The sequence below is a fragment of the Pectinophora gossypiella genome, chromosome Z (genome assembly GCF_024362695.1).
Source record: "Pectinophora gossypiella chromosome Z, ilPecGoss1.1, whole genome shotgun sequence".
In the NCBI taxonomy this organism is placed as follows: Eukaryota; Metazoa; Arthropoda; class Insecta; order Lepidoptera; family Gelechiidae; genus Pectinophora; species Pectinophora gossypiella.
This window is the reverse complement of record NC_065433.1, coordinates 9,899,437-9,926,927: the sequence shown is the minus strand read 5'-3', so window position 1 is coordinate 9,926,927 and position 27,491 is coordinate 9,899,437. Positions and strand designations below refer to the sequence as shown.

Here is a 27,491-nt window from a genome sequence, read left to right as displayed (position 1 = left end):
TATAATGACTTTTTGACATATTTCTACAAAGAGAATCAGGTCCAAATTATGATGGTAGGGAGTACTATTTCATACGAGTTTATTGACATTAGTTACAAACTGAAGTATGCAAGCATTCCCCAGATAATAGGTATTTTCAAAACGTCAAGCTAGCGGGATCAAAGAACTACCTTTATAACTTTGGAACCGTTGAAGTACTACTTTCGGTATTTTGCAGGGGGTGAGTACTATTTCGATACTATTTTTTGGCGTTTAAATCAAAGCGAAAGACCTTGTCGTTAACTCTCGCCAAATTTCGCTCACCGTCAAGCTAGCAAGTGCAATAAAACATGGCTATAAATCCAGAACCGTGATGGTACTAATTTTTTTACAACAAGTACTATTTTTTTCAATAAGAGTACTATTTTTTGGTATGGTCAAATTATTTTTTCGTGCCCATTTTTTTTTTGAGGCCGCTAGCTTGACGCACACAAATATTTTTCCTCTCAGACGACGCTCTGAGCTATGGTTCGCGCCCAACTGGGCACCCTCAGGCCTGTTGTCTTAAACGTTGTAGGTACCGGGTGAGAGCCTTCAGCGCTCCCCATTTGTCCGGCCAAGTAGTTAATGTCATCTGCGGCAAATCTACAATAATGCACGTCAAAAAAAAAGGTAAGTAGCCCGTTTGCGCCGAGCCTAAATGGCATCTTAGATTCAAAAATACGTAAAGTAAATAAATCATGGCGGCGAAAACGACCCTCGATGTGGTTGACTATGGCATCCAAATATTCTAATACTTAACCGAAATGTTACAAAATATTGTTACGAAGATGAAGGAAAACATCGTGAGCAAAACCCACATTCCCTAGAAATGCATATTCGGGGGTATGTGACCTAACCTGTATTGGGCCGGTTTTCCCATCGCGGGTTGGAAGGTCAAACAGGCTGTCAAAACCGGACCTGTCGAATCTTCACGATAGGGATCCTGCGAAAAACGGGATAATGCTATGGAGATGATCATTGTTACGAAGATAATAGATGTAGAGGCATCCTTCAGAAAATTATCGAGCGATACTCGTATTTTTACGGATTCTTCCCCGAGGTTTACAGAGATGAAACGGACAATAGTATACGGATAAAATACCTGCTCGATGTTAAAATAAAAAAACATTATCTTTCTAATCGACGGTATTCCACAAGACAATCTGTCTGTACCTCGGAGTCATTTTATCTGTAGTAACTACCTAACGATGGCCAACAATCAGTCCTGTGTTCATTAAGTTTACTGTATCGATTATGTGCACGTACACATTCGCTAAGTATCACGTTCTCCCCCGCCCTCCCGCGATATATCCGAGGAGATATCTACCCTATTTCTTTTTGCACAGCTACATAATAGTATGAGCGTCGTAAGTGCTTAGTGAATGTGTAGGAGATTCGCCGTCTTCAAAAGGATTTAAAATGGAAGCCTTTCAAAAGATTTGTGAATTCTTGTATTTCGCATCGTTGCGTACCTACTCGTATACTCGTATATGCAATTCACTGCCAAGAATGCTTTAATGTCATCCTTTTTCTCTTTCTGTACTATTGCCAACATTTCTGCACGGGTTGAGGTTGGGGAGGGGTATAATTTTCTAATGCAAGAGGCGACTACGTATTATAATAGAGGTTGTGACTATGCAGCAAATGTATAGATCCTTAAAAAGGTTCCTGGGATAGGGCAGGTGTGTGCTCTAAAGTATACTGCTGGTTTTCTCCACGGACAAACGGTAAGGCGCCACATAAAGTGTTATTCAAGTTCTGAAGTATCAAGTAAGTATTTGCAAAATGCGAAGGAAGTATTTGATGTAAGAAGTACTTTCTGATAAAACTTCCGATGAAGATTTGTCTTCCGATGAATTTTTTATCATTATGTGAATTGCTGGATAGGTATTACTTCTTCTATCATTTGGGTTGTGAGGTGAATTATCAACCTCATCAACCCTGGTGTCAGGGTTATCATTAAGCCGCCAAAGGTCCCTGACATGGCTCATGTAACGACTACTTACTTAACCAGTAAGCAATAAGCGGGACCAATGGCTTAACGTGCCTTCTAAAGCACGGATCATCTTACTTTTTGGACAATCAGGTGATCAGCCTGTAATGTTTTAACAAAACTAGGAATCGCAAAGTGATTTTCGTGATATGTCCCCACCGGTATTCGAACCTGGGACCTCCGGATCGTGAGCCCAAAGCTCAACCACTGGACCACGGAGAAGTAGGTATTTACCATTAAGTTAGTTTCTGTTAGATCACATAAGTTATGTATTGCATAAAAGTACGTGTGCACTCAATATCCGTATTATGAGCGCGAATATGGTATGCGTGGAGACGTATGCCCTTACAAGCCCGCTGTTTATGGACACAATATATTCTCAGTCACGTAAGTGACGTAAGTTTTAATCCAAACTAAAAATAGATGCCATGTCAACTAGACAGTTCCCTTTTACTGCAATGTTGTTCAGTACCTAATTCAATCACTAAGCAGACTATGTAAAGAAACATAATAAATCCAGGTGATACTGAAATAACGTAATGAAAAAATACAAATAGTGCAAAGATAGATATCTTAGTACGGGCATGGTAGATAATAAAAAACGAAATGAGCGCGCAAAAACAAGACAAGTGGGCGCCAAGTAATGTAATGGTATAATGGTAGCTACAGGGTGTACCCAGCAATGGATGTGCGGTGCTTTTACAGCTTTTAAAGTACCGTTTTATAGGCCGCGCAGCAGACTTGGCTGCAGTAATGCTGTTATTGCAAAAATTTCAACTTCACTTCAGTTACATAACAATTATTCGGTCTCTCTGGCAGACACCACAAAAAGCAATGTAAAACAACAGCATATATATGAAAGGTGATCGATCCTAATCTCGTTTGGTTGAGAGTGTGCACGAGTGTTAGTTGCGGCATCAGTCTCACATTACGAAGTGAATGAAATGTGGTCGAAGCTTTGACCAGGGTTAGTATGCGGTCAAGTCAGAAGGCAGTGAAAGTGGATTTGCCACATAATGCTGGCAGTTTTTGGGCCGTAACAAGGTTGGGAGTGACGGCTTCAGTTTGGAGTTATGTATACTTACATAGATACAAGATAAACGTTTTGGTAGAACTACAACCACGTGGTAGCTTTACCTATGTCTTAAATCAAATTGTAAAAATTTATTTTTCCTACAGAGTTAAGATTGTACGTATATTGTCTAAAGACATGGCGAGCCACCAAGAAAACATAGCAGAACTCGTAAAAAAGCAGTCACAAACCAACGTAAGAACCAAGTTAGAACTCGCTCATTTATATACAAAAACTGCATATTTACACGCTATGATGAACACTTGAATGTTAATAAATGTCTTTTGTTAATTGTATGCTGTTTTATAATTCCTACGCGCGGAAGATATGATAATGCTTCTGACAATTGCAGATGATGTGTATTTAGGATTGCTACCATTGCGTAATGATGCACGTATTAAGAAATATGGCGTCTTAATGACGGCCACTGTTCGGTTAGATTATCTAGGAGATAAATCTGTTGCTTTGGCTGCCGTTCTAATGAAAGTCAGAGTGGCCGACGCGCCTCTACTATCGGTTACACAGTCGATATTTTGAATGTAACCGCTGTTGATACTTAGCTTGATAAAATAAATTTTACAATTTGTTTAGCCGATATTTATTTTTTATTATTATTATATAGTATGTTTTTTTACAAACATAATCCGGGTGAGAGCCCTCAGCGCTACCTATTTGTCCGTCCAAGTAGTTCGGAGCGCCAAATCCACAATAAGTCACGTCAAAAAAAAGTAATACCTAACGAAGAGAAGGTAAATTATCGGATTGTAGATCTAACTAAAACAGAACATTGACTCTGAAAATTAGTGTGCTGTGACGCTCCTACAATGCTAGGCGATAGGGGCTATGCGATAAAGTTTTTTTTTTAAATTTAATTTAAGTACGATATAAATATTTTGAAGGTATATATGGCAAAGCGCGAAAACAATGGCAAATGGAGAACACTCATAAAATCGTTATATATTCAGGTTCTTACATAATACCCTTTGTAACCGATATATTCTAAACACGATACCTTCGCGCAAGGAAGAGATAAAAGGTTTGAATATTCAGGCTAGACACTAGGTGATTTGTCTGGTGGTCGGTTACCTAATAAACAAATATATTGATAGATAATTAGAATGCTGGTCACAGCGGTTGCGCCGACGGCGACGCTTTGCGGTTTGCTGTTTTTGCGAGCATTAGACAGCTGGTGATCCTCGGTGAAATATGTAAATGTGTGCACGATGCCGAGGTTTTAACAGTTCTCGACTAGAGCCCCACCATTGTTCGCTGCGAGACTGACAATCCGCTTTGTTCATCTTGAAATATTTTTTAAGTCGATACCTCACAGACATAAAATGTGAATTTCCTTTGATGTCCACATAAAAGACCCTCGCAGCCTTGTTTTAATAAACAAAACGTTGCTCTTCTCCGCACTTCACTTACGTTACTTCCAAATACCTACATCTTGTTAATCTAGTGAAGTGTCATCGTATCGTTTCAACAGGGAAGGTGCTATCCACACCAGCATTACTTGAATAAACCAGCATCCATTGAATAAAAACGATGTCCTTACTCCAGTGGTTGAGCGTTGGGCTCATGATCCGGAGGCCCTGGGTTCGATTCCCGGTGGAGACATATCACAAAAATTACTTTGTGGTCCCTAGTTTGGTTAGGACATTACTGGCTGATCACCTGATTGTCCGAAAGTAAGATGATCCGTGCTTCGGAAGGCGCGTGAAGCCGTTGGTCCCGGTTACTACTTACTGATGTACTAAGTAGTCGTTACATGAGTCATGTCAGGGGCATTTCGCAGGCTACTTGACAACCTAGTCAAATGAGAAACGTTTTACGAAACGTCAAAACGAAAGTTTTCTTTGGAGTTTGTATGGAAATACTGTCCTGTGACGTCATCAATAAAAGCAGTCAAATGGCGTACTCATTGTTACTTAATTCATATATAAAATTCGAAAATAAGTTGAAAAGTGAAATGAGTTTGATTTTTGATCATCTTAGACTGGCTTCTATTTCTAGATTAGCATTTCATAATTTATCTTTGACCCAGTCAAATACCCAATAGTAACCCTGACACCAGGGGCCCTAACCACTGGAGCACGGAGGCTGTCTATATGTTTACATCCACGAATAAAAAACAAAAACATGAAATCCTTTCATAGTTATTTGTTAGTGTATTTATCAACGCCATAATATAAATAGCTTTAAGTACATGATGTCCTCTGGCATATGTTTAGTCAGTGATCAGTCTGTAGTGTCCTAACCAAACTAGGGATCACAAAGTGATTTTTGTGTAATGTCCCCACCGGGATTCGAACCCGGGACTTCCGGATCGTGAGCCTAACGCTCAACCACTGGACTACGGAGGCCATAAGCTTAGACATAGTATTACTTCTATGTACTATGTAATAACGCATGTTCTTTATTATTTATTTACTACAAAACACGCGTAAAACCAGAATTGAGCGGATTGAAAATCCATAAAGAGATACATAAAAGAGGAATTGCGAATATGGTTCAACTAAAATTCTTTTTATTGCTGACATCATGCTGTAAAACATGGTAAATAAATAACAATGCGGAGAGTATTTGAGACTTGAAGTTATTTTGTGACTTTTGTACATACAAGTTACGAACAAGTAAGAACGCAATTGCGTTGGAAACTGTTGACCGGACCATAATCTTAATGTCGCCGGGCCTAGTATTTTTTGTTAATAATTCATAATTCGGTACAGTAGCAGGTGAATGTATCAGAAAGGTCATGCCAAGGTTCGCAGGTGGTTGGTGGCTCGAGGAGAATACGTGGTTGGGCAACCACGACCTCCGTTCGTAATGAGGAGCTCTCGGGAAACGTAACAGCCGCCGCTGATAGTGCGACTTGCCCGCAATAGTTCAAGGCCTACCAATACGACGTTTAACACCGTTAATTACCCTGTTACTAACGACCTATTCAACTACTCATGCTTACTAAGCTTCAATAGCACTTCAATAAATCGAAACCTAATTACCTAACACGGGGAATGGAAATGTCCAATTTTAAGTGGAGAAATCAATATTATCCTGTCGCTGATTCATTCGTCACAGGGAAACCAAAATTCAATCATTGTCGTTTGAACTCCGACGACTTGCAATGTTTGCGTCCATTCCGCCCCTATACGACCGCCGATATGTTCACTTTTATGTCACAAAGTTTCTTCATTAGAGCGAGGCACTCAAATCTACGATATACCTATGGTTTATATGGTTTCTGTAAAGAGCCGAGAGCCACATTTCGTTACGAATAAGAAGGATTTGGATTCAATCTGTTTAGTTGTCTATCGGCCTCTGTGGTCCAGTAGTTGAGCGTTCTGCTCACGATCCGGAGGTCCCGGGTTCGAATCCCGGTGGGACTAATCACTTCGTGATCCCTAGTTTGGTTAGGACATTACTGGCTGATCACCAGATTGTCCGAAAGTAAGATGGTCCGTGCTCCGGAAGGCACGTTAAGCCGTTGGTCCCGGTTACTTACTTATTAATGTAGTCGTAGCATGAGCCATGTCAGGGGCCTTTGGCGGCTCAATTATAACCCTGACACCAGGGTTGATGAGGTTGGTAATTCACCTCATAATCCATACGATAGAAGAAGTTGTCTATCGTAATACGATATAATATAGGTACCTATTTCTTCAATCAGGTGGACTATTTTTCTATTATTAAATACGTTTTTATCAAAAGATAAGAGTAATTTTAGGTATAATTAATTGTTGCTAAATATACAATATTATACCTGTCATCAAAGAAAATGCTCTACAAGATTTTATAAAAGGAACAACAAGTTCCTTTCAGTAATTAATTAGTGTCAGAGTTTTAATATAGAATTATAAAATAACTAGAAATCTAGATAGGTCCAAGTACACTATTTTGGTAAAGCGTTTTAAGGGTTAAAACGGAACCTTTTGGGATTCATCACGTGTGTTTGGCCGTCCGTCCGTCCGTCCGTATGTCACAGCCACTTTTTCCCGAAACTATAAGACCTATACTGTTGAAACCTGATAAATAGATGTATTCTGTGAACCGTATTGATATTTTCACACAAAAATAGAAAAAGAAAACAATAAATTTTGGTAGTTGCCCATACACATCTGTCTTTACTTAGTGATCAGAATTTTTATAATTTATCTTTGACCTAGGAGTCTAAATGATACAATTTTGATTTATGGTGTTTTTGATTCAGTTTTAAGGTGCGTAGGAACGTATGTACGATGTAAGTTAATGTTTCGTGAGTTGACAACTTGACAATGTCGACATTATGGGATGGTTCGCAACGTGATACGCGACTCTAGTTCTAATGATACGTGACTTTCTCCACGACGCGATAGAAAATGGTATGGATGTGCGATTTCAGGGTAAAGGTATCAGAACCATAGAGCAACACTGAGTTCCTTTGATTAGAACAAAAAAAAGTAGACGTTTGGCTATTTTTGACGACGTCTTAGCTCATTATTTCATAGACATGTTTTGTCAATTTGTAAAAAAATACATCTAAGTTCATCTACTCTGTACTAGATTTAACAGTTACTAGGTATCTACACAAATCGTCATTTAATTTTGTTCAGATATCGCATCAATTGCATCGCGTCCTGTGGACTGAGGAAGCTCGCTTTCGTCATTTATTTATCTCAACAGTAGAAAATGCTTTCATTTTCATTAAATTGCTTGTTAAAAGAATGTTTTAAGTGTCAACATTATAAAACTTCCAGCTTAACCGGATTCTTTAATCGGAGCTTTTGGAAACTGGTTCCACAGCGTGTGCATCGCAGACAATCACTTTATTCCACACTACACACAGCGCGCCGTGCACTTCTTTACGAACGTTGATCAGATAATTCGATGTAAAAATACTATTCTATCCTGAAAGTAGACCGGATGCGGGCCGTCAGCGCTCCCCATTTGCCCGGCCAGGCAGTTAATGCTATCTGAGGCAAACTTACAAGTCTCATACTGTTAGATAGAAAATAATCGATCGACCTAATATCGACTGACATATCACTATACTAATGAACATCACAACACTAGCTTACATACTTTGACAGATCTAATGCTTACCGCGCATTGTAGCTATTGTAATATGTTATCTCTTTTTTTTTCTTTTTTTATATCTCTATTGAAATATGAAGCGGAAGCGGTCAGGTACGCAGGAAATATTAAGGTGCGCAGACATACATACATACATAAACTCACGCCCGTAATCCCTAATGGGGTGGGCAGAGCCACAAGTAATCAAAGACAACTTGCAGCCACTGTTGATACGATGTCGTAAGCTGGATATGATGAACTTTATGGTGATAAGGGATCAGCCTATCGCCCATAACATTAGTCCATCATGTTAGAGGACACAATCCCTCTGTCGGTTTTTACGACATGCCCGGGAAGACAAGCAGCTGAACGTGTTCTATGTTTTTTATTTGCTCCCAGAACAGCATAGAAGCAAGGTGCGCAGACGTTCGCGCAAAACGCAATATAATCGCTAATTGTACTGAACTGGTCGTTCTGTTTAATAATAAGTACCTGTATAAACTTACGCCTATTTCCCATCTAGGTTAGCAGATACTAATATGAGATACAATACCTACGATAACCACCAACCACTAACCAATAAGTCACGTGAAAAAAAGAAAACTCAAAGCAGGAATCCAGTCCAATATGTTTCAGCTCCAATGCAAACACAGTATCTCTCTACTACCTATGTTTATGTCTTCGCTTGAGACTTGCTACCCACGTTCTGTTCATCTCGAACTATTCGTGGGTTTTGAAGCAGTAATTTTAAATGAGATTCGAGTTTCAAAGAGTTTTAGACTAGCATCATTATCCAATCAGGGAGGGTCAAGTATTGTAATACTTAGATTTGACATGTACACTTAACCTTGTCTGATGAATGCATGTCATTGCTAGTTGTATACTCGGCGATAAACGAATGATGCAATCCTGACATCGCGCCGGTTATCAATTAATTTCTTTTACAAATTGTATGTTCATGATTTACGTTCTACATGTGATATAATAATTGTAGGTTCTGCGCCGCGGGGCTTACTCAACCATTACAAAGGTCATTGACAAAGCCATGCTCGTAATCCACGCGTTATAGGACTAACGAAAAATTAAATGAGATTTTTATATAAATTTCAGAAAAGTATGGCTGGATCGAAGCAGTTAGAATTCCATAATTTCTACTTACCCCGGTGGTAATTTCCCTCATTCAGCGCTTATCGCTATCGCCCATTAGAGGCGATTAATTATTTCAAATATTCTTCCTCTCAGATGACGCCCTGAGCCGAAAACTGGGCACTCTCAGGCCTGTTGTCTTAAATTTTGTACCGGGTGAGATCCCTCAGCGCTCTCCATTTGTTCGGCCATGTAGTTAAATCTAATACAATACAATAAGTCACGTCAAAAGAATGTGTAAATAACCACCTTTAAACGTTTGTTCTCACTGATTCGATCCATTAGTTCGATCGTCAAAATAGTGAGATTTATTTTTCCATTTGTTCGACTGTTGAACTAAATAGAATAAGTTAGGTACTGTTTAGACTTCAGCTATCGGGCGCGGCGGGTTTTTTGACCACTGTCAGGTGTGTACAGAACTACAGAGCAGTCTACTGACCTTCCAACATGAAAATTTTGCTATAAACTATTAAGTAATATGCAGTAGAACTAGTAGGATATATAATTTTCGCTAGTTCGACTGTCGACTTAATGAATCGAACTAGTGATAACATACATTCTTAAATGTAGATACTTACTGGAACTGGCTCAGTAATTTCGGGTATTGTACCCCACAATACTTGCTTTTGTCTTTAAAGTAAATGCGAGACACAGAGAAGTGTGATAAAACTTTATGTAGACCATGTTTATAGTCCAGTTTTGTAAGACCTATAAAAATTCAATCAATAATAATTAAATTATCGACGACTTTTTTGACAAAAGTAATTCGAAATCGAGTGTACATAATTGCTTGAGCGAGTAAACGTATGTTTAAAGCGGGAAAGGTTGGCTGTGAAAGGCACTCAGTTGCGGGGAATAGAATAGTAGGTAGGTAATGACTATAGCGATTTTCTATTTTATTAAATTAAGTCGGTAATTTTGACTAACACAGTTGACTATCGACCATTACATACGGAGATACGGTTCATCACCTATTACGTTAATTTAATAAAGCTCCGTAAAGCGCGCGTACCTAGTTCATCATGTGGTGCTGTAGGTACCTCTGATTACCCCATACATATAGGTCCCAACCCAATGCTGGGTACGACCTTCCCTGAATTAACCGGAGGGGGTTAGTTAGTGGGCTCTGTTTTCCGCATTTAGACTCTAAGATGGCCCATTATGCGTGCTATTGTTGACCGAAGGGTTATGTGCTTCGGAAGACACGTTAAGTCGAAAGTCCCGGCTACTACCTAAAAAAACGCCTCCCCCAACCCGCAATGCAGCGACGTGGTGGAATATGCTGACTACCCCAAATTATATTCCCACATAATCGTGAGCGTATAATAATTATTAGTACGATTTCAAATCAAAAGAAGACAAACGCTTCTTTTCCAAATACGATAATTAGAGAACACTAATTCAGTTCTATAACCTAGCTCTTACTTACTACAGCCCACGGCAGGCAAACGCGCGAATTTTATCGAGGTTTTTGAATTGAGCTTTGACCAATGACCGTACCACGTTTATCTACGTAGACAGTACTAGCTGTGTCTATTGGTCGAAGCTATCTTCGCGCGCTGCGCTGTAAAACCGTGGAGAGCTTGCAAGTTTTGATTTATAAGTTACTTAGTTTATTTATCTAACTTTTGGTTCAGAAATTTCTATTCAGTATTTGAACGGTTAACAAGGCAAGCTATTCGATAAAGCTTTTATTAAAACTTTCCCGTTGTAGTGCACTCGAGGAACAACAGTGAAACATACATAAATTAATTGCATTGCAAATGCAACTTAATTGTCAAAAGGATATAAACACGTTTGCACAATTAGAGGAAAAAGACGGAAGACTATTACGGAAACTGTGACTATAAACATTTTCAAATGTGTATTATAGTATTTACTTACATTATAAGTTACTAAAATAAATGATTTAATAAAGTAACAAACAAAAGAAAACCAAGGATCCCGACATAAGCGAAAAATTTAAGTATATTTTTTGTCCAATAATATTTAAAACAAATATTTTGTTTGGTGGTAACAAGCCAACTAGCTAGATTCACGCTTGGCCGGATTTTTCTTGTTGAATAAAGGATATTGGCTAGAAGTCAGAGAAGAAGGTGTAATATTTTACAAACACTCGAAATCTAGGTGAAATCAAAACCGTTATAACTTACCTTACTATGGTACCTACGATACCGTAGTAAGGTAAGTTATAACGGTAGGTACTTTTGCCAAAGAAAATAACAATAGTTATTTAGGTAAGGACAAATTGATTTATTAGCTACTGGAATCAACATGTCCTAATTAATAAATAATTAGTTTACATTAATAAATACTGTAGTTAGGATTTTGATAAAAGTTTTTGAAAATTGTGTTATGTAAACTCAAATCTACATCATGAATCTTAACTAAGCAGCAGCAGTCAGCTACAATTTGTTTTTTTTGACAAATAGTATGTTCATACTTAGTACTAGATTATGAATAATTAACTATTTCTTCTATCGTATGGGTTAAGAAGACGATTGCGAGTACCAACCTCAGCAACCCTGTCAGGGTTATTATTGAACCGCCCAAGGCTCCTGACATGGCTCATGTAACGACCATATACTTACATTAGTAAGTAGTAACCAGGACCAACGGCTTAAGCTACCGATTTGAATGAAAGGTAGGTGTATATTATAATATATTCAAATCGTTTAGCGATTTAGGCGTGAAAGATCACAAACATACAGTTACTTTTTCATTTATTCATTGGCTGAATACAGACGTAGCCTTTTACTTCGTCGTCCTATTAAAGAAGTTACATAGTAACTAATACTGAGGGGGATGATTCAGCTCATTATTCTCAGGGATTATCTATCGCAAAAGTGTAGAATTTAAATCAGAATCATTTATTCAATGTAATGTAATTATCATGGATAAACCTGTTGAAGGTCATTTTTGAACATTTTTGAATTTACGTCATTTCGCAAGGTGTTATGGCTGAGGGGAAAGAATGAGAAGAAATGAGAAGAAACTGCAATAGCAACATATTTTTTAAATCAATGATGGTATACATTACAAGTTATCTATTAAATAGAGGAACACATTTATTACCAGACATAAAATTATTTAAAAAACACTTTCATCTGATTTTAACTCAGAATTATGAGCTGGATCACCCCCTCGTATACATTACGTTGTCACTAACACTCTGTAAGTATAAATTGAAGTTAGACGTACACTAGAATGGCAAAGTTGCTACCCATTCGGTCGCAGAGAAAATAATGCATGGAATAGTGAACGATGCAGTTACAGAACTAAGTTTATTCTGTGACCTACGCGATTTCAATTTAACAGTACGAAAATTTTGTACGAACTGAGGAATTAAGGTATACTTACTTTTAGTACGCTGGATTTGAAGCGAATTTTAAAAATCACAGGACGCTTGCAGCGTTCATATCCATCTCAGGACTTCATTACAGTGGATTAAGCTGTTTATACTCCTGTATCTGCTCACTATATTAGGAATTACCAGCGAGTTTAGTTTAAAGAGGGTTCGAATCCCCAACGGGACATTACACAAAAATAACTTTAATGTCCTAACCAAACTAGCCACCGGTAGCCACCGAAAATAGCAATAGAAATAGGCTAACCAGCCTGTAGGCTGATCACCTGATTGTCCGAAAGTAAGATGATCCGTGGTTCGGAAGGCACGTTAAGCCGTTGGTCCCGATTACTACTTACTGATGTAAATTAGTAGTCGTTATAAGTACGAGCCATGTCAGGGGGCTTTGGCGGCTCAATAGTAACCCTGATACCAGGTTTGATGGGGTTGGTAGACTACCTCACAACCCACACGAAGAAGTGGCTTTATTATACTTTATTAAAAAAGAGCAGTTCGCGCTATTTATAAGCTGCGTTGTCGGGACTCTTTGAGGGAGCTGTTTAAAGAAATAAATATACTGAAGGTCGCAAGTCAATATATATATGAAAACATTATGTATATACGTAAAAATGTATCTCTCCTTCCGAGAAACTGTGAAAGGCATACTTACAATACAAGAAATAAACATAAAATTGCTATTCAAAACTCTAGATTAAGTAAATTAAATTCATCTTTTTTGGGGTTATGTATACGTTTTTACAATAAAATATCAAATAATATTTTAAATTTGTCAGAAAATAAATTTAAAGCTCATGTGAAGCTTACTTTATGTAAAAAAGTTAGTTATTAAATAAGTTGTAATTTTTTCTTTCTTTCTTTCTTTCTTAATGTATATTCTCATTGGTTTTTAAAAGATGTGTTGCTGTTGCAGTTTCTTGTCATTTCTTCTCCTCAGCCATAACACCTTGCGAAATGACGTAAATTCAAAAATGTTACATTGACCTTCAACAAGTTTATCCATGATAATTACGTTGAATAAATGATTCTGATTTCTGATTTCTATCGCTTCTTTCAATTTACGTGCGTATACTAATCTCATTTGTAGGGTTCCTTGCCGAGGCGGATCGTGGGACCCTAATTACTAAAAATAAGCCGATCCGTGCAGTCTGTTTAATTGTTCCTACCAGAACAATTCTGGAGGTGTGTCGTTAAAACCGTAATAGATAGCAGATTTCATAGTTGGTGTTATTATAACGACTATCCTAAGATATACAAGAAAAAGGTAAATATAGTAGGGGAATTAAGGGAGTTTTTAACTGATTATTATGAGGTCTCAAAACTATATGATCTTCGATTAAAATCTCTACGTCACTATACTCGCCAGACCTTTATCTTACTTAATTTTTACTTTGGAATTTAAATAATTAACTTACACACTTAAGTTAGAGCTTTTGCTTAATCTAGTTAGAACGCTTTTTTGGGTGGTGAGTGCAAAGTGGGTAATTTTTAAACTCGATCTCTTTTTAGCTGGCTGGATTTGGGACAAAGAAATTAAGTTTATAGTTAACATACAGAAAAATAAGGTTATAACCTTAACCTTATTTCTGGTCCTAGGTCGATATGTTTAATTTTGTTTAAAGAATTTTTGATGTATCTGGAGTTTTGAGAAGGTATATGTATGTGGTAAGTATGATAATAATTCCATCCGGGTTTTCATTAGGACTTTTCACGAAATATGGTGAACCTAGCTGTAGTTAAAATGTTTGTAGCTGTGACCTCTGATCAGATGTAGACCCGACTAGAAATTGCGGGCATTTCCACGATCTCTTGTATACACACCCATGTTCAACGTTGTTCATCATCCCTATTATAGGGGATGGCCTGTAACGTGTTAAGTTACTAAAAGTGGCCGCAAGTTGTCTACTGTTCGATAGAATGAAGTTTAGATTCCCTTTAACTTTTTTACAAACATGAAAATAAATATAAAATACTGTGCAATTGTAAATATAAGGATTCTTAAAAGTGACATAATACCTTCCTTATTTATGGAGTTCCTAAAAGTTAAATTTTTAAATTTTCTTTAAGGTGATATTTTTTGATTAACTGGTCCTAAAAGTGAATTAAAATGGCATTCCAAGGCTGTTTCTGCGCAGGATGAAAGTTGACCAAAATTTAACAATATTCAACTGAGATAGTAAGTGTTGAGTTTATTATTCGATAGAGTTATTATTATGTTCGCTTCACCGTAAATAAATGATAATTCACAGCGCTTTATGCATTATTCAACGTAGAAAACGCTTTATTGTTTCAGAGTGTCTAGTTAGGTTACCTAGGTACCACAAAGTCGCACAGTTTATTAGCCAAAGTGGATAATCGGATAGAGGTTTCGCGTTTGAACTGCTTGAAGAAACCTATTGAGCCTGAACCTCGTAACAAACCAACTTTATGACTCGCTTCCATTATGTGGAGTGCTGCAACTTTGATGACGCAATTTCTATATTATATTTTTTAATACCCAGGGACCCATACGCAACAAATATTCATGGTCACATTCAGTAAAAAACTGTCATTTATATTCATATGAGGCAGAATTATTTAGCATCTTTGATTAAAATCGTTGTATCTGTAAGCAATTCTCGGGGGTTGTAGCGCTCGTATGCCTTTCCAAAGTAAACCCCACACGTGCGCTTGCGACGATAAGCAGTTAAAAAGAGAAGGAAAAAATATGTAGTTTTGTCAGAGTTTTAAAATAGTGAATGTTTTCGAGCTAATTTGGACCATATAGTATGTAGAGGTTGTAGTAGGCGTCGCGAAGAAGCGAGCGGTGGTCTCTAAGGCAGCGTGTCGAATGGCCAGCGCTGCGGCCCCGGGCCTCGCCGAAAAGAAAGGACCGTATACATGTTAAATAATGACGATAGTTGCACGTTACCGAGTGAAATGCACGTAGGGATGGAGTGTTCTGACGAGATGAGCACCTTGGTATTTAAGAGCGGGTGGGCATGGCGAATGTCATCAGTTAACACAAGCTCACAGCGATAGGAACATCTCCAAACGTGGATTTGTTCTAGTCGGTATACAGGATCTATCGCCGTAACTAGCTCTACCCTCATTCGAGACGCGCTCTCTCACGCTAAATATGCGCGCATTCATGGTAAGTTTGCTTGCGGATATTAACAACTAATTCATTATTTATGTTTAAATAATTTTAAGTTCTGTTTGGCACATGCGATTTTTTAAAGTAATTCCAACAAATGTGACAAGTTCCCAAATGGATAACTCTCTAGGCGGATAAAATGGTGGAACTGAAGTGTTCAGTGTATACAGTGATCAATTTTCGCCGATTGAGATGGACGGTCGCAGTGTGCCAAATAGTGACATAAAATTTTCAGTGTACCCTGTAGTGACATTGAAATTGTGATCAATATAAACCTGGAGTCAGTGATAATAAGAACTGTTTCGTTAGGGTGCAGCTTGTAATACAAGTGTCTAAAATATAATTTTATCAACGATATTTAAATTAATTGAATCATAATAGTAATCATAATTTTAGTGTCCAAAACAGTCTTTGCATAACCAACCGACACTGTAGTAAGCCGAGATTGAACTCGGTTGGTGTAATGGGTCGCCCCAGCTAGACTATGCAAATTTCCATTATGTGGATCGCGAATCTTCCTCGGTGGCACGACGCAGCTCTCGATCGTTATTCGCCGCGAGTGCGAACTCATTTCACCGAGTCCATTTCCACACAAGTGTTTAAATCGACTATAAAAGAAACGTCGCGATCTGTATGCCAGGGATCTCTGCACACATCACCTGCTATCAAAATTCACATCGCCTACCCTCCGTATGACGTAACGTGGATTATTTCAAATTGTTTACGACTACCGCATACGGGTCTTACGTCATGATTGACCTACAGATATGATCTGTTATTATATTTTACTGGAGTCACTTTCTTATTTTATTACTCCCATATTTAGGACAATCAAAAAAACATTCTGTAACACACTTATTTGCTTAGCGAATTGATATTGCTGCGCCAATTAATATAAACTTTTTTCCTTTCGCCACATTTTTTGTAAAACTATCTGTGGTTGGTTATATGGCGGTTATAACATATTATGTCCGAGTCCGTGTAAGTACGTAGATAACGCTCCATTTAACGGCAAACAGAACGTAATAATTGCGGTTAAAAATATTTGCCGGCAAAACGTACATTCGAAAAATTTTATACGTTATTTTTTCGAAAGATACGTCTTTTTTAATTAGTAATGGTAGGCGTTTCGTTTACTGGACGTCTAAAGCTGCACCTGACATGATACTGGACAAACGTTAATAGAAATGTCAAGAGCCAGCGACGTAATCACGGCGTGTATCAGCAGCGTCCGGCCTTGTCCCTCTGATCGCTGCCTCTTGAATTAGTTGGTTGTTCTTTGAAACACCTTGCTTTATAAAATGTTGTTTGTTCTAGGTACTCGCCTGCGTGGCGCTGGCATATGGCCGGCCTGAACCCCCAGTTGGTTACAGCTACTCGGCCCCAACCAGGCACTCCGCCCCCTCTGGAAGCTACGGAGCGCCTTCCCTAGGAGGTGGTCGTCTTTCCCTCGGTGGACATTCTGGTGGACTCTCCTTCGGCGGCGGTCACTCTTCCGGTGGTCTTTCTCTGGGCGGTGGTCACTCTTCTGGTGGCCATTCCCTGGGCGGTGGTTACTCCTCCGGTGGCATTTCTCTGGGCGCTCACTCCCTAGGAGGTGGACACTCATCTGGTGGAATCTCCCTCGGAAGCAGCTTGGGTGGTGACTCCGGTTTCGGCGGTGGATACGCCGGTGGTTACTCTGGCGCTCCTCTGGTTCAGAAGCACATCTACGTCCACGTTCCTCCCCCAGAACCTCAGGAACACAGAGCTCCTCGCATCCCTGCCGTAGCTCCCCCTCAGAAGCACTACAAGATCATCTTCATCAAGGCCCCGACTCCCCCCACCCCCACCGCCCCCATCATTCCCCTGCAGCCTCAGAACGAAGAAAAAACCCTCGTTTACGTGTTGGTCAAGAAGCCCGAGGAGCAACCCGACATCGTCATCCCCACCCCGGCGCCCACTCAGCCTTCCAAGCCCGAAGTTTACTTCATCAAATACCAGACCCAGAAAGAGTCCGGTGGTCTCGGCGGTGGTGCTATCGGTGGTGGCGCTCTCGGCGGCGGTGCTCTTGGCGGTGGATCCCTCGGCGGCGGTGACCTCAGCGGTGGCGTATCCCTCGGTGCTACCCTCGGCTCTGGCTCTGGTTCCGGATCTCATGGCGGAGCTGAGATCAGCGCTGACTTCGGCACCAGCGGTGGTGACGACAGCGGCAGCGATGGCGGCCACGGTGGCGCCACCAGCACTCAATACGGTCCCCCTGGCCACGTTGCTGGCCCTCTTCATTAAAAGAACTTACGCTAAAATTAGGTGATAGATATTACGACGAGTTATTTATTGTTAAGCGAGCATTCCTGCAACACCAGTCAATAGTGCACGTTGCAATCTTCGTGACCTGAAAACGTAAAGGCTTTCCTTATCATTCTTTCACCCGAAGCTCGCGGCCGGACGCCCTGTACATAGTCACCCGCGACCCCGCGAGCCACGCCCCGCGGTATTCACGACTCTAGTACTATCTCATCGCCTCTCTCTACTTGTTATTAGTGCACAGTGTTAATGTTATTCCAGAAGAGGTATTTTTATTACGACTGTTACGTGTTATGTATTATAAAATAGCTTTTATATTTTTGTAATAAAAAAATGTGATGCATATTTTGTTTATTTGGTGCCACCTGAGAATGGGAGAACGGGTAATTCGGGCACATAATTGCGTCATAGCCGAAAGTAGTTGTGAAAGGTTGCCCTGTCGTGACTGAGGGCGTTCGTCGACGGCGCCGACGCGAGAGGTTCCTTTCCCGAACTGGACCGGTACGATTAGCTTCGATATAAAATCGAAATTATGAAGAATCGTCGAAGTAATGCGTTGCGTAATAGAGTGTAACAAGTTGAAGTGGCTCAGTTGGAGCAAGGCGCGTAAAGCGGCGGTGACCGGTCGCCGGCCGCTCGCCGCCGGTCCCGCACGCCGACGTTAATGCCCGCCTAATGGATCATACGTGTAATTACACTTTCATATATTTAGTGAATGCCAAAATAAGATTATATAAAGTTATGTATTTCTTTCTCAATTAAGACTAAAACGTTTCGAATAAGGAATAAATAATAAACAGGTACTTTTAAAATTAATATTGAACACTGCGCTGTTATTTAGGTAATACTAACTCAGATGAAGGCTTGACTGTAATGTTAGATTGCTACTACCGCTTGACTCGTATGAGGAGTTCACTAAAAGGACATCTAGATTAGATCCATCAATCATTGAGCTTAAGTCGTGGGCAACAGGTACTATGACGAGGGTAAGTAAGCTGCCCTACTAACGATCGCGCCATCAGCTCACTTCAAGAAGGTTCAACGAGCGAAGGACCACTTCCAAGACGTTTAAGGACCTCTCAAAGACCCCTATTCATTAGCCAATTGTAAAGAATCAATGACGCACACTTAACATTTCACCCAATTTCTCGCGAAAATTTCTTAACCTCAAATTTTCTGCCCGAAATGAGCTATCATACCTATGCCACATTGAATTAACTGAATAAACAGTGGAATTGTCATTTCATGGTTTATTTAATTACTTTGTACACGTGCTATTTCTATTGGCATTAGCGTTAACAATGTACTTTACCTAATCATATTGTAATAAATTATGTCGCTGCTATTAGGAACTAGTTCTCGCGTATGTTATTCGATAATTGAATTCTGTCATGGTACGTGTAATAACAAGCACAGACGCGGTATTCAAAGCTATGTCAAAACTGACAACGAACGCGTGAAATCGAATGGGCAAAGGCGGGTACCCGTAACATGGATAGTGCAAGCTTGTCACCCGCAGTCTACGTCCAACGAGTGTACCTTATACCTGAAGGCTTGGTTCAGTGATTGAACCCGTCATTCACGAGTCTGCACGTTTCAATATTCAATGCCTATTTTATGTATTCCTAACAAAGTGATTCCGTTCCATCGCGGCGCCGAGGCGGACGCTGGCGTCTCAGTTGCGACGGTAATCCACTAACAGCCAAGCGTAGTTACCGGTTCAAGCTGAAGTCTTAAGACTAGTAATTGAAAGCCGGGTCGAAAGATTTTGCCCTGCGCATTTTTTACGATCTCAATAGCTAAACGAGTATCCATATCGACAGCTATATAACAAGATAGACTCCACAGCGGTATTTTTATGGCCATTATCCGTCGACGCACTGTCTGCATGATGTCGAAAATCTTGTATTACCAGCCCTGGCTTACCAGCGGCAGGCTTCTCACAGGAGTCTAATATTGGCACCGTGCCGAAAAACTCACTCCCGTCTTGTCATTGCGCGCGGCGCGACGGCGGGCTGGGTACACGTAATCTCGATGTATGTTTTCGCAGGGAAATACGGATGGAATACAGAAAACTACAACGGGTCCGTAGAAGTAACTTACGGGAGCGAGTAAACAAATTTTCGTTTTGCGCATTTAGTTAAGTGAACTCTGAAATAAATCAAACGAAATTTACCTACTTATGTTGTGTAATACACAAGATTGAAAGCATAATAGATATATCTATAATAAACTGGTAAAGTACCCACCTAGGTACGCTACAGTTATTTTACCAGTAATTAAGCGCACTGTGTGAAAACAATTTGTCTATCAACATTTTAAAAGATTCGTCGAATTGAGTAAAGCCTCAATTCTACTATTGAAATAATTATAAGTACTTAAAACATACCAAAAAACCGGAACTCGAATCACGTAAAAAAATAAGTAGGTGTTTTATTTCATAAAGTAAGAGAGATACTTTCATAGCAGGGATGATAAATTAAAGGAAACATTGGAGGGGAGAGGTCGATGTTCGTTGTGGCGAAGGAAAAAAATGCTTCGTCCTCAAGGCCGTAACATTTCATCCACAGCCATGTGAATAAAACAACGTAGATGCCTCGGTAGAATTTTATGGTGCCCTGGGATGGTTTGGTTTTGAGAAAGGTCGCCCAATTTGTCTTGATTGGGTTTAATGGCACAAACAGAACATTACCTTCCTGATCTCATGAGACATTTTGTTCGGTTATAAAACACAGACGGCGGAAAATATTACGTCTGTGAAATTACTTACGAAACTCAACTTTGTTTTACAATTTTGTATTCACTTGACGCACAGCCCTAATAATAAAAAGTAATTTCTTTTCTGTTCAGTCTAATAAAAAATATATTACTTATTAAGTAAATATTTTACATGTTTTATTCATGAATGGTAATTAGCTAAAAGTTTTTTAGATATTAAATGACCTTTACCTTTACATTTTATTCAGGTATGACAGGTATAACTTAAAATAAAATTAGGAGGTGACTGCAGGGATCAGCACAATTATCTTCTTAAACAATTAGTTTTAGGTGTGATTACTTGACTGTGAGGAGCTCGATGGCGCAACGGTAAACGCGCTCGGTCTGCGATTGTTGAAGTTAAGCAACTTTCGCAAAGGCCGGTCATAGGATGGGTGACCACAAAAAAAAGTTTTCATCTCGAGCTCCTCCGTGCTTCGGAAGGCACGTTAAGCCATTGGTCCCGGCTGCATTAGCAGCCGTTAATAACCATCAATCCGCACTGGGCCCGCGTGATGGTTTAAGGCCAGATGTTCCTATCCATCCATAGGGAAGGCCCGTGCCCCAGCAGTGGGGACGTTAATGGGCTGATTATGATGATGATGATTTGACTGTGAACCTAAGTAAGAAACCCGTTAGGAAAATCTCTAAGCCAATGCGTATGTATATCAAGGAGTTGTCGCCGTATTTCTTGCAGTAAGTAGGGGCAGGATTTGGGAACGCAATGTAACTGGCTTTGTAAATGTTCACCAGAGCTCGTTTTGAGCCTGACGCCGGGAGCGTTCATCGGCGTGCCCGTTCGCATTTTATTATTCTCATTTTTACGGTTCAATGAATCAAATGAAATTTAGTGCACGAATGGTGCTCGAAATATACCTATTTTCAGTTCGCTGATAACCAGGGAGGGTGCTATGACGATATTGATTTAAATTCAGGATTCTGAACCATACGTTCGTACATGAAGTCACGCCTGAAACCCAACCCGTACAGCTCAAAGCCTCAGTTTACAAAACAAACAGATATGTCATCGACGGGTACGTAGGAAGACAAAAGGTTACGCGTGCAAAATTGTTAGTTATTAACTCGGAAAAACTAAATGGTAAATGCATAAAATATAATATTTAAGTTATAAACTTGAAAACAAAGTTATGAAACGGGAAACTAACATCATCCGATAAACTTGAGATATTACCGTGATATTAAAGTAAGTAAGTGCCTGTTCTTTTAAATAACTTAACAGTATTTCAGTGAGGCCAGAGAATTAGCAAAATATCAAGATTTGAGTGTTAAAATTACGTTGAGCTTTGTTTGAGCTAAGTTTTGGTTTAAACTTATTTACAATGTTTATTTAATAATGTTCTAATTTCTTGACGTTTATTGTTTTTATTTATGGGAATTATTGATGATGTAATTGATTATTATATTTGTTATCTGTTGATTTATGTTTTAAAAGAATTATTGTTATTTAATTGATGCATGTTGTGTGAAATTCATATAAATTAATTTATATTATTGTAATTGGATTGTATTAAGCATTATCGAATTGGGCCTGGCCTGCAATGATAATGTGTTTGGATATGTAAATAAATAAATAAATAAACTAAAATAAACTACAGTAGTCAATGTCTTATAATGAAAGGTCAACTTTGCTGGTGTGGGCAGCTTGTTCGCATGGAGACTCCCCGGTTGCTAAAGCAAGTATTTTACTCTGCGGGAGGACAATACCTGGGTTATAGCGATGTCTTGAAACATCACTTAACTGCTATTGGCACGTCTAGTGAATCATGATAGAGGCTTGCTAGAGGCCAATCAGAGATTGAATTGGCGATCTGCTGTCACATCGGGATGAGAAAACTTTGAACAAGCCATGAAGATCTTGACGCCAAACGCCAGATCCAAAAAACTCGACCCAAGCCCTCCTACTTCTAAACTTTAACTCAAGCAGGACTTTCCATTGTGCATCTTGCAACAGGACTTTCAAAACCAAAGGACCATGACCGTAACTGTATGAGACCCTTCCAACAGACACTTTACTTATACGTGTAAGTGGTTTCATTAGCATCTGTAAAAAGATTACCAATAAGTTTTAACCGCTTCGAATGAGACATGTCTGGAATCTGTTAATTGAAACAATGATGTACCCGGAATTAAGTGGGCAAGTACATCAGTAAGTAGTATCCGGGACCAACAGCTTAACGTGCCTTCCGAAGCACGGATCATCTTACTTTTTGGACAATCAGGTGATCAGCCTGTAATGTCCTAACCAAACTAGATCACAAAGTGATTTTTTTGTGATATGTCCCCATCGGGATTCGAAACCTCCGGATTGTGAGCCCAACGCTCAACCAATGGACCACGGAGGTCGTTATGTTATGTTGTTGTTTGTCATAAATTATGATTTAGCGACATTTATTTTGGTTTGGTGTGTAAGAAGCTCGGAGGAACACGAAACAAAGCCACTAAACGGCCATTCATTCTACACCTGACCGCACTCTAGAACGCTGAACTCTGTTGGTCGTATTTAATCCGACAATTTAATGAACCGCCTCCGAACTATGATCTCCTCAAACATTTATATCATACATAAGAGAATTTTAATATATATTTTTTGACAATCACCATTTAAATGTTTTCATCGTGTCCATAAATTAGAGACGACAACACAGTGTGTCCAAAACAGAATAGCAATTTGGTTGTAAGCTATAATAAAATGGAGCCCTCATTCAGACTCGTAACATAATTTTATTTTCTTCTCATTATAGTATTCTCAAAGAAAATACGATGCCTTAAAAATTACGACAAACATTAACAATGGATCATAAAAGCTATTTCAAAAATGAAAATCATTCTCTCTGCGCTGTGGCGTATTAAGTATTTTTAATTTGTTCCTCACAAGTAGCTAACCTACTACATTACCCTATGGTGTTGTAAATATAGCGCCAAAATAAGTATAAAGAAAAAAAACCACTTCAACAGAAAAAGTTCTGAGCATCTCCAATCTAATCCTTATTTTTATTTTTTCGGAATGTATGCTGCATAGTCGTAGATTTGATAAGCCAATTAAAAAGTTGACCAAAAGGTAAAATATTTCAATAAAAATAATGTGCGTGAGTAGCAGGTGGACCACGGAAAAATATCTTTTCCCGTAGTCCACCAGGTGAACTAAATAGGTGGACCTCGGAAAAGAAGGGATATTTTCTAGGAGAAACCTTTTCTCATTTTCTTCGCCTTAAAATAGTAAGTTTGAGGTTGGATGAAATCAATATGCTTTAGGGATTGCAAATCTAATGAGCTTACACACATAAAGAAAGTTAGTGCAGTTGTAATTATTAGATAAATAAATAATAAATAGTCGTTTAGAACTGAAGCAGGCGAGAAAGATATTAAGTGATTGCTTCAACTCGACCACTTTATAGGGACACATGACACATCCAATATACGAGCACTCGTGATGTTGTATCAACGTTTGAGTAGGTCTTAGTGTAGCGCTCTCATAATCAAGATGGGAGCTATGAACAGCTAGATCAATAGCGTCAAATCTCTTAAGAGCTTCAGTTGAAAGCATTGCTGATTCTATTTGGTCAGTGCAGGGAGGTCAATCTACTCTGGGTCACATTATATTGTTTGAATATACCTAATATAATGTTTGTATGTTATTCTACGCTGGCGTCCGTATTCTAATGTACGGCACGTGCCATATATCACCACATATGTCATATCGGACCATTATTAGCCAAGGATTAACCCACAAGCAAAAGCAATTACATAGGGCATCACATTCATCGCACCAAGTCCACAGCCCAGGTGATCCTTTTCGTGCTTACTGTATATTGCAGTGGAATGGGGCTTTAAGTTAGTGATATTAACTTTGAGGCAGATTGCTGTCTACTGAGAATATCAACAAGAAATAAATGAAGGGAAACGCGGAAAATTAGGAATGCACAGAGTAAAAGTTCATTATGCTTGGTACCTACCCTGGTCAAACAAAAAAAAATTTAAACATACCAGGACACTAAAGTCCGGCACACACCAGGAACACCAGAATTGTTGAACGCTTAGGATACCAAAGATGCTCAATCCGACAGTGACAATTATAAAGGCGATATAATTATAGTGGCCCCGATTCCTGCAGACACCTCCTAATTTTATTTTAAGTTATACCCGTCATTTTCGTTTCCACCGAAAAGGAAAGGGACGGATGACTGGCAACTGTTAATTTTAAAATGAATGAATAACCCGGGCTAATAAAATAGGCGCTGATATGCAAACAGTTTGACGTGTCCTGACAACTTAATTCTGTCGGGTTATTGGCCAATGTAAAATATTTAGATGGTTGTTTTTTGTGTCTAAAATTGACGTGTGTTCCATAAATTTTATGCGTGTCGATTACCCGCCCCTTTCCTTTTTGGCGGATAAGAAAATGACAGGTAGATCTTAAAATAAATTTAGATAGCGTGTACAGGAATCAGCACCAGTGTTTTTTTTTTGACGTGACTTATTGTAGATTTGCCGCAGATGGCATTAACTACTTGGCCGGACAAATGGGGAGCGCTGAAGGCTCCACCCGGTACAACGTTTAAGACAACAGGCCTGAGGGTGCCCAGTTGGGCGCGAACCACGGCTCAGGGCGTCGTCTGAGAGGAAAAATATTTGAAAGAATTTAATCGACCCTAGCGTCGATAGCGATAAGCGCTGAATGAGGGAAATCGTCGACCACGCCGGCGGGGTCGGTATCGGGGTAAGCACCAGTGTGTACTTTAGGACTTGATATCAAAAATGGCTGTACCTAAGTTGTTTTCTGATTACTTTAGGGAACTACGGATGTGAACTTATGAATATATAGGTACTGTTTTAAGGAAAACGTGACAGTAGGCGCCACAGGTGTATTACGTTAGTATCTAGATCAGCTGAAATTAATTGCCATTGTCCTTCTTGTTACGGTACTCGGAACTAACAAGACTAATACCTAGTTGTTACCTATATCTTCAATAGTACTCTTCTACTTGTAGTGTATTAAACCACACATTGCATACCTAATACCTAGTAATAATCATCATCTCCCTAGTGTTATCCCGTTTTCACAGGGCCCGCTTACCTAACCTAAGGATTTGACAGGTCTGGTTTTTTTATAGAAGCGACGGCCTGTCTGACCTTCCATCCCGCGAAGGGAAAACCAACCCATTACAGGTTAGGTCACATACCTCCGAAACGCATTTCTCGGGTTTGTGGGTTTCCTCACGATGGTTAAATGATAATTAATACTAGATATTAAAGTATTAAATATACTATTATATTATTATTATATTAGGACAATGCATTGCAATGCAATGGGGCGTTATAAGTATATTGAAGCTAAAACCAAGCCACAGTTTTTTTTTAACTATGGACTTTAGCCTGATTTTATAACTAGGTAAGCAACGGGAAAATGAGAAGTCTTCCAATGAACTAATTTGTTTTCTTTAAGTATAACGCCTATAAATCCAAAGGAAAGATCAGCTAAACAACAATTATTTACAAGCAGGAAGCAGGTAACCTAGGACATCAGGTAGGTTGGGACATCGTATCAACAGTGGTTACAAGTTGTCTTTAATTACTTGTGGCTCTGCCCACCCTATTAGTGATTACGGGCGTGAGTTTATGAATGCATGTAAACAGAAAGTATGGAATTCCATTTGCTTCGAAGTTGACACATTTCTCTTGCTTCCTCCACATTCGTCAATCGTTTCATACACGCACGCCGATTCAGAGTAGATCATACTAATCCTTTTCTAAGGACATATCCAACTTGGTCAACGTACTACGGTGATGATGATGTATGTGGTAGTTTTTCTTCTTCTACGTCGTTCTTCTTCGTCGTTCCCTCACTGCTGAGGATCGCGACCACAGGTTATGGTTTTCCACTCGGTACGGCTATATGCTGCGTGGACCGCCCTCTGTATGCTGCCGCCCACCGTCTTCTTCACGATGTCAGACCACCTCGTAGGCGCCCTTCCTCGCGCACGTTTGCCATCCATTTGCCCAACGATGATCTGCTTCTCCAGACTGTGCTTCAGAGACCGCATAATATGTCCGAAGAAGCTTAGGGCACGATTCCGGCATATTGAAGAGAGCCGCGTCGTGATCTTGAGCTCTTTTAATATGGACTCATTCGTACGCATCGCAGTCCAAGGTATGCGTAGCAACCTACGCCAACACCACATTTCGAAAGCATCGATCTTACTGCAATCGCGGCTCTTCAAGCTCCAAGTTTCGGCACCGTACATAAATATGGAAAACACCAGAGCCCGAACCAAGCGCACCTTAGTTGTGCGACGAATACCACGGTTCTTCCAAATCTTATCGAGATTAGCCATCGCACTTTTAGCCAGAGCAGCCCTACGGCGGATCTCATCGGTGCAGCCTCGGTCACAATTTATCAAGGACCCAAGATACACAAACTCGCTGACCTTTTCGTACCCGCTCAGTGCACCGGTAACTGGAAGTAATTGTGCTCGGTCTACCACCATTATTTTAGTTTTTGAATGGTTGATCTTAAGACCGAGTTTGGCACTCTCTTCTTCAATTTTCTTCAGAATAATTGCCATTTCTGTTTCACCGGCCGCAACTATTGTTGTATCGTCTGCGTATCTCAAGTTACTGACCTTGTGGCCACCAACTGAAATGCCGC

At 39.5% G+C, this 27,491-nt stretch overlaps 2 protein-coding genes across 3 annotated transcripts in view; one reads left to right on the top strand and one right to left on the bottom strand.

Annotated features, from left to right (window-relative positions):
* The window catches only part of LOC126379866 (frequenin-1), a 217,539-nt gene that overhangs the window by 79,293 nt on the left and 110,755 nt on the right, over positions 1 to 27,491 (bottom strand). The window lies entirely within an intron of this gene.
* Positions 15,764 to 18,049, top strand: LOC126379860 (uncharacterized). The gene is made up of 2 exons (XM_050028824.1): positions 15,764 to 15,778; positions 17,099 to 18,049. Exons 1-2 carry the CDS (start codon positions 15,764 to 15,766, stop codon positions 18,047 to 18,049), a joined length of 966 nt encoding a protein of 321 aa, XP_049884781.1.